The 9,151-nt window shown below is 38.1% G+C and overlaps 1 protein-coding gene across 1 annotated transcript; it reads right to left on the reverse strand.

The window, feature by feature from the left end:
- Positions 1-785: 785 nt before the first annotated feature.
- LOC138351310 (anaphase-promoting complex subunit 7-like) lies at positions 786-8,705 on the reverse strand. The gene is made up of 4 exons (XM_069302957.1): positions 8,528-8,705; positions 6,592-6,737; positions 6,183-6,297; positions 786-4,940 (listed from the first exon to the last, which is right to left on the reverse strand). The coding sequence occupies exons 2-4, from the start codon at positions 6,732-6,734 to the stop codon at positions 4,872-4,874; spliced, it is 327 nt and encodes a 108-aa protein (XP_069159058.1). The 5' UTR covers positions 6,735-6,737; positions 8,528-8,705; the 3' UTR covers positions 786-4,871.
- Positions 8,706-9,151: the final 446 nt, after the last annotated feature.

Raw genomic sequence — 9,151 nt, forward strand, 5'->3', positions numbered from 1 at the left:
AGCATCGAGAATCGCCAAAAGAACATTCCCAACAATGTAAACAAACCATCAAAATCTCTTTACTATTGAAAGCTCATTTTCCCCAACTCGGATGGAGGCAGCTCCCAGTCAGCCAGCCAGCATGTCCACCTACAGTTCTATGGCAGATCTAACCAACCCCCAAGCAACCTAGAGGGTGTCAAAGTCATCAGGGCTCTCCCAGAAATTGGCATTCATTACATTCAACACTGGTTTTCTGGAGAGAGCCCCATGTGGCTCCCTGAAGCTAACTACCAACAGAAAAGGAAAACAAAAAGCCACTTACCAGGGAGGAGAGAGCACTGCAGGAACTAAGATGAAGACGAGGATTTCTGGCTGAGAGAACCCAAAGCCACATAAGGGTGCCGGGGCCTGGGCACACTGACAAGATACTGGGTTACCAGAACCCTGTTTGTGCCACTTAACTGAAAAGCAGAACACTTGGAGCCAGAGCAGCAGAGAAGTGATCCGGCACATACTACACATCTGCATAGAACTGAACGTGGAGATGCCGGCTGATTGGGAGCTGCCTCCCCACAAACGAGTGGGGCAAACAAGGTTGCACAAGTTTTAAGAGATTTTGATCATTGTTGGGAGAGTTAGTTCACTAGTTTTCAAGGCTGCAGTCTCGTTTGAACGCGCATCTGTGATACAGAGCCTAATGAACCATAATATGCCTAAGCTCTACCCAGGAAAGTAAAAATTTATAGTCTCTACATATTTATTGATGCATTTAAATTAATGAAGCATTTACAGGTATTTTTATCGTGTGTGTTAAAATACTAAAGTATATACAAAAATAAACGTCATTGTTTTTGATAAAAAAATTCACTTGTGTGTTGAATTCTTTTATCTGTATATTCACATATGGAGCCATAGGCCCACATGCATTATTCTGGAAAAACAGTATTACACTATAAAACTAAAAAATGGTTAATTTCAAGGGTCAGGCTTTAAAATGAACTGATGTATGGTAAGAGTCCAAAGATTGCAAATTTACAATGGAACTTTAATTCTAATACAATTAAACCCATGTAATATAGAAAATGGGAATGAAACAAGGGAAGGGGAGGGGCTACCTATAACTAGTCCTGGTAATATTTTATTTATCTTGTTGTGCAGTGTTGTTGTCTTCACCCATCATACAACCCTTGCAACTACAGTAATTTATTGTTTAGGCTCGGTAATCTGAATTATATGGGGCTCACCTTATTTGAGTTAACCGAACATTCATCTTGGCCGAATTTCTTACCAGCAATGTCCAAAAATGAGCAAATTTGCAATTTTTTGTACCACAACCCAATTACTCCCACCACTTACCCATGCACTCTGGTCATTTACCCATTCATTTTCATGGCTTACCTACTTACCCCATCATTTACTTGAAAACGATGGAAGTGCATTCATTCAGACTACTGAATTCCAACCTATCTCTCACTATAATCATACAGTACATGTAATTTTAATATTTTTCTCACATATCTTTCCCATTTACTTTTCCAAAGAACTGCTTCAGAAGTACCCATCTTCCTCTTCTGAAATTCAACTTCCTACCAATTCCTTTCCCTTTAGCATTTTTTCTGGAACACAAACTGCAAATCGGTTTATAACCAGATCCACCAATTACTTCTGGATGAATAAGCGTAAACAGTTAAGGATCAATGTTCAGTGGACCTTCCTGTCCTGGCCTTGAGCCCAACCAAATTGCTTGTGAGGTTGGGGCGAGCTGATCCCACATTCTATTTCTAGTACATTGTCACTGCTGCCTACTAGTGCCAAATATTTTACCTAAAAATCTCTTCCTCTCACTCTATGAACACAAAAGTCCAATATAGTTAGTTCATCACCTCTCATCCTTGTGGCTTTATTTATTTGTTGTTGAATAGATGATTGTTCTGTCTGGAAAGAAATCCAATTGTTCATTCCTAGATCACATCATTTTCAATAGAGGTAAATTGATTTTTAGTTAAAGCTCCCAGTTAAAATTAATCTTACCTCCTTTCGGCTATCCTAATTATATCTCTCACAATGCTCAGTTGCCATTCCCTCATGTTTTCTCAGTGTTCTTGTGCCCAGGCATTGTTTGATGGAGCAGTGTATATACATTACTGTACTACTATCCACCATAACAGACTTCTTATTTAAGCTCCATTTATGTTATTTGGACCTCTACATTATGAGGATTTTGTATTATCTCTCATGCTAACAGATCTTTTATTAATATTGCTAGCTCATCTACTTTCTTCACTTCCCTGTCCCCTTTCTACATTATGTAATCTTTTTCAAAGACAAACTCATTGTGCATCCTTTTTTCAAGTTTTGTCTCCATCAAAAGAGGACTTGACAAACACCTCAAATGATACCTGATCAACCAGGCTGTGATCAGCTGCATTGAACAGCTTGGTTGACCAGACCACCAACCAGGAGGCCTGGTCAGAGACCGGGCCATGGGAATATTGATCCTTGGAATCATTGACAACTAATCAATACAAGTACCAGTACTGTATGTCTAGGCCTCAACTATTATATCCTTCCATTCCATAACTTGTTTATAAATATCCAATTTGTATACAAGATATTTAAGAACCAGTTTTTATTTGGGAGTTTTTCCTTTCTATTTAATTTTCTGTTTAGTGAGGTCCTATTGATCCAAAGTCAAAGTATTTACTGGGTTTCTCAAACCCATAACTTTGTATAAAAAAAAACAACTCTCCTTCCTTTTGCCTTTTTTAGACCTTTACTTTTCTACGGTTTCTGAAAGTTCTCTCAGTACTTTAACCCTTTTGCATTCCCAAAATTTTTGCCTTTTGCAATATATCCTCCATTTACCTTGTGTTACTCATCGTTTTATTCAGCAGTCTACTTTTGCCATGAACAAATCCACAAGGGCTGTGACGAGGATTCGAACCTACGTCCGAGATCATCCCAGACGCTGCCATAATCTGTTTGTTCATTTGATGCATCACGCTATTGTGATTTCTGTGTGTACTTTTGCCATATTCCTACTTTCCAATAAACTTAAATTCTTACACATTTCTTCACAATCTTACCACTCAAACTCTTTAACCCGTAGACAGCAGCTATGGAAAATGGTCATACTCGCCTATGTACCAAAAAAAAAAAAATCCTAAAAATAATTTTTCATTATAGAATTATTAATTTGTATTTGTACACAAGTGAATATTTATCGTTTCACTGGGTGGAGGCGCTCTGCAAGGCTACATCTGGCACTTGTCAATGCCTGGTGCTCGACTTTGCTGATGCTTCCTGTTTTACCCTCGGATGTTTCACTGATTGTATTATCGTTTGTTTTTCTTTATTTACGTCTACAGAGAGCATTTATATCCATATCTGCATCGTACATGTGAAACTCAGACAATAATAGTTTAAATTGTCTTTTGCTGATTACCGCAGTCCCTTAAGGATAGTCAGTAGATGATAATCGCAGCCTAAGAGTTAATGAAAACAAATCTACCAAAGTCTCACAGGTTAGCAACTTACTATTAATGAATAAAATATGCACAATGATAATATTAACACAGTTCATGTAACATCTAGGAATCCTTCTAAATCAACATGTTGCCATCAGGGACTGATGTCAACATATAGTATCATCAGTTATCACTAGTTAGTGGAGCAAGTGATGCAGGGAGGGTACATGTACTCTTGAAGGGATAAGTCAGTCAAGTCTCTCTCTCTCTCCCTCTCTCTGTGAAGTGAAGACCAGTGAAGACCCTAACTTGTACGAGCTCCCTCTACTGAACATGGTTTGTGAGCATGACGACGACACTATAACATCTCAAGTTGGAACAGAATAATGTACATTGCTGCCTGGAATCCTGGAAGCATATGAGTTGTTTTATCTGGCCAGACAACTTGAATGCACGTCACCTAAAGAGGTACCACTTGATGGGGCAGGTCTTGCCTAGAGGTTCTGGTGTAGGGATGAGGGAGAATGGGAAGCACAATATGGTAGTAAGCTATTTTATGCTTTGCACAATATTTATCATTCTACCATACCAACATCTAACCTTGTATTATTTTGGTGTCTGTCAATGTTTGTCAAGAATTTGTATCTGCTTCTCATGAGGAGCTCATTCAATTTTTTTTTAGTCTCTGTAAGGATCTTCCAGAGGGAGATAAAGAGTATCTTTGCCCACCTAAAGTGACAAAATGAATTACAGGAAAAATATACAATGAAGCCACATTAACATGATGTAACAATGAGAAAATCAGTGGGAGCCCTGAGGAGGATTCCAACCCACTCACTTGGTACTCCCGAGCTAGCACCCGAGGCCATTTTGTTCCTGTAAGAAACAACGTTTCTATTTTTCTTCCTTACAGGAACAAAAACAGTAGAATTGCAAACAAATAATCATGAAACAAATGAGATATAAGAGCATCTCTAAGAACATTTATATAGTAATGACAAAATATCACAATGAACATTGTATACTGGACTTTTAAAGGAAGGTCTACGTAGAAAAATAAATACATTATGATGCCGCACTTTATACATGATGCCGTGTTTCTTGTATTAATAAGCATAATTTGTTCATCAAATAAATAAAATACAGCACTGAAATCCTAACATCCTCAATTATATCTACATGCATGTGAAAATGCTGCATAAATACAATGTCCTAAGATGGGTAGTACAATCAATAAATATTCATATATGATTTTGTGTGTAAATCAAGGACAAAGTTTTCCAGTCACTAAATTACAAATACTGTGTACAAAAGTATGCTACTAATCAGTTAGGCAGATTATGCTCACAGCAAATGCAGCATCGACAACTTGGTGCGACTTTAGTTGTTGACCATGTGGTAAACATTTCAGATGGTACTATGCTACTGGCCACTAAATGAAAAGTCCACATCTGACCAAACAGCTTCAAGATCACTTTCTTCCACTTCTCCCTGAAATAGATTTTGATTAGAGAAATCAGATTTTGCAGTGTGACCAAGTTCCATACATAATCTAGGACACGGGTAACAAAATAAGAATACCTAAGAGGAGAGATCCAAACTCTCAGAGTGGGTGGCCAATGGAACACGAGCAGGTACTAGGGAAGAGAAGCCTAGTTAAAAACCACAGTGATTGAAATTACTGGAGATATAAAATGTGGCTGGCATTTACACAACTGTGAAATCATATATGATAATATTAGTAATAGCAACAAAGTTCTCTATGTGGAACAGTTCATCTCAAAAAGGCAAAAACCTGCTTAGTTTAGGTTCAAGACTGATGTCCCACCTTTAGTAGGTACTAGTAAACTAGAACAAATAAGGCTCGAGAGTGAGGGAACAGCTGGCACGGAACTCAGCGAGACCTGAGCTGCTACCTAGTGAAGGGTAATGGGTTCTTGAAGCAAGGGTTGTGATACATGAAAAACTACCAGGTGACAGGTTTTCAAATTGTGTCGTTTGTTGCCTCTATGAGTGTTGAATTGTTCAGTTGATGGTTTGACTTTGTGAAATTCACTTTGGTGTGGGGTTGATCTATGATCCCTACACTTTCCTCACCTATGTGGTAATACCAGATTTTGGTCCAAGGTGTTTAGTATTCATTCAAAGTTAAAGGCCCAATTGTTACTAACAACTCTAATGATTCAGTATCTTTAACTAAAGATAACTACTGAAGGATACAGAACAGAAAAATCTTTTTACGTGAATCATCTCCCTGCCTCACTAAATGGTCATAGTACTGTATAGCAAAGTATTACTCCAGGTAGCTGAAGTCATAATGTAATAAACAAGTGACATCTTTTTACTTAATTTAACCTTCATTGACTCTTGTTCCTCTTTTTTTTTTCCTCAGGGCAGATGTCTTCCATGAAAAGTAGGAAACTGGACAATGATGAAGGATAAATGAATGAATGAACTAAAGGGGGCTGGGGTGATGTAAAGAGTTAATACACAGAATCACAAACAAAGTGGCAAATGCACACCAACTGCTGAAACCTATACTGGATGTCTAGTCATTTGTTGTAAAATTTTAAGGTTACCAATTTATTTTATTTATCAGAATTATAATCTCGGATATCACATTTGAGCTGAAATCAAAATTTTGTTTTGCAACTCAAGTCAATACACTATCAGTTTAAAGAATAAAATGACTTAAAGAAAAAATAAGAAGACAATTAGGTTAAATTATCTTACCTCAGAATCAGCTATATCCTCCACCTCCATGTCATAAGGAGGAGCTTCAACTGCATCAGGAGCAGCCTCCATCTTCTGCATTCCTTCCAAGGCACGAGTATTACTAGGTTCATGGCTGATGGAATCAACATTAATCAAAACTTAGATCTTGAGTACAGTATTAAAATCATGCTAAAACCTAAGCTGCCACAGCTCCCAAACATTTTTATGAAGCAATCTTTAGCATTAGCACATACACTAAACTGTCAATCTTTGATGAAATTAAACAAAATTGTAAATTGTAAATCCATTTTCAGGCTCTAAAATGACTGATTTATTACAACTGGATGCTAGTCTCATTAGTGAAGATAATGAGACTTTCATAATCCAATGAAGCTTATTATCTATTGTAACATTAAATAATACTTACTTCAATGCAATTCCAAAATGGTGTGCAGCCTTTTCCTCATCATGAACATGTGAAAAAAAGTCTGCCAGCATCTGATGAAGACGACTAGTTGATTGTACTGCAACCTGTTTACGTAATAATTCTATTGCAGCTTCGTAACGCATATCCTGTAAATAAAATCCAACATTGAATGTAATGAAATGCCTATTTCTGGTGGGACTCTTCAAAGCTTCCCTGATGCTAAATCCTGGATAGCTCCACCCAATACAATTCACACCACCAGTGTATAGTAAGTCACTGGAAACAGGAGACCTACCAGATATATTGAAGACAGCTAATGTAGTCCTAAAAAGGGTGACAGGCATGAGGCACTGAACTACAGGCCAGTGTCCCTAACTTGTGTACCTTGCAAGGTGATCTCTTGAGGTTATTTTGAGATGATTTCGGGGCTTTTAGCGTTCCCGCGACCTGGTCCTTGACCAGGTCTCCTTTTTGTTAACCCCCTCCCCCTCCTGGAAACAGCCCGTAGCAGCTGTCCAACTCCCAGGTACCTATTTACTGCTAGGTAACAGGGGCATCAGGGTGAAAGATACATTTTCCCCACTTGTCTCCGCCTCCACCTCCACCGGGAATCGAACCCAGAACCTCAGGACTACGAATCCGAAGCGCTAGTCCACCCAGTTGTCAGGCGATGGATAAGATCGTGACAAAAAACCTAGCAGCACATCTGCAGATAAGGGACTTCGTAACACACCCCCAACATGGGGTTCAGGGATGGCAAATCTTGCCTCACTGGTTTAATAGAATTCTACAACCAGGTGACAAAGATGAAACAAAAAAGAGAAGAGTGGGCATACTGCATTTCCTTTGACTGTCGGAAAGCCTTTGACACAGTTACACAGGGCGCTGGTGGCTGAGTGGACAGTACGCTGGATACATAATCCTGTGGTCTGGGGTTCGATTCCCGGTGCCTGCGGAAACAGATAAGCAGAGTTTTTCATCCCAGATGCCCCTGTTACCTAGCAGTAAATAGGTACCTGGGAGTTAGACAGCTGTTACGGGCTGCTTCCTGAGGGGGGAGGGGAGGAATGAAAAAAGACAAAAACAATTTGAACAATTTTGAAAAAAGAAAAAATGTCAAAAAGGTTCATTCTGTGTATGTCAGGTAGGCTGCTCCATTTTCTATGAAATATCATATTGATGTTTTTCGATGGGGAAACTATGGATTAATTTTATTTCCACTATTTTTCATGAGGGAATTTGTTTCGCAAGATGAGCGTTTCACATGACGAGCTCGGTGCTGTGCCGGATAAAATTCGTTAATCGAGGCTCCTCTGTATGTATGAATTTATGACTATTGATGATCATCACAATAGGTACAGAATTATCTTAACAGGAGGGTGGGTTGCCCACAGGCAACTAGTGGAGGTGGAAGAATGATCTATTGGCACAAAAATAAGACAAAGGAATTCTAAAATTTGCAACCCCCCCCCCCACAGCAAGAGCAGCTGAGGGAACCGGTTTATATCAGACAGAGCGAGGGGTTTACCAAGACTTAAAGGCTTAAAAATCAAGCAGGAAACCTAGGCACAGGAATGACTCACTAAGAACCACACCTGATGTACCTTAGGAACACACAGCTGCAAACAAGCAAGCAAAAACACTGACAAAATTCTACAAAAATATCTTAATCTTTCAATTACTCGGCTAACTAAAAGTCCTACACTGTGGTGTGCATGGCAAAAAATAATTCACAAAACTAATGTCCAAAAAAAAAATCCATTTGCTGATTCTAGCAGAGGAGGTAATCACAGATAATGACTGGAGCTATTTAAAGATTAATAATAGAAGTATACTTTACTCTTTCATTGCTCTCTGGCTGACTATAAATTAATGGGCAAGTAGGTTTATGAAATTACACATTTACATTAAACAAATAAATGTTAAGCACTCATACCTGTTCATATAATTCACATAGCAGGTAAACAGCTGGGAGGTGGTATGGGTCTTCTTTTAATGCCTTTTCTAAAAGTGTTTTCCCTTTGCTTATTGTCAAAGTGTCCTTCAGTAGAACAGATGCATATAACTGTAACAAAAAACAAATACTGTATATAGGAATCAAAATATACTTACAAGGGCAGATAAACAGATACACTACTGTATTAATTTAAAGAAAGGGTAACTAGAAATTTTATATTTGGATTGAGTGCAAATGACAAAGCCGAATATTTCCCTTGGTTATGTCACTAAAAAATCATGAAACTGAATTATTAATTGATGAAGCCATCCCACATTAACCACATTCATGATTCACATACATTAATGATGACCAAACCACATATCAGAACGTGAAGAAACGATAATGTTTTGCTCCATCCTGGACCATTATCAAGTCGTGTAACAAAAGAGAGGAAGGTACAGTGAAATATATAGCATAATAGGGTGAAAAGAGGGGTAAGGAGCAGGTAAGAGAAAGATAAGAATATGGAAAGAATAGAATGAATGCATGAATATAATAATAATAAAAAAAATGAATTCATAAATATTCTTAAATTTTGCTGATGCTTGTAGCCAAAGATAT

Source organism: Procambarus clarkii, chromosome 49 (assembly GCF_040958095.1).
Source record: "Procambarus clarkii isolate CNS0578487 chromosome 49, FALCON_Pclarkii_2.0, whole genome shotgun sequence".
Lineage (NCBI taxonomy): Eukaryota > Metazoa > Arthropoda > Malacostraca > Decapoda > Cambaridae > Procambarus > Procambarus clarkii.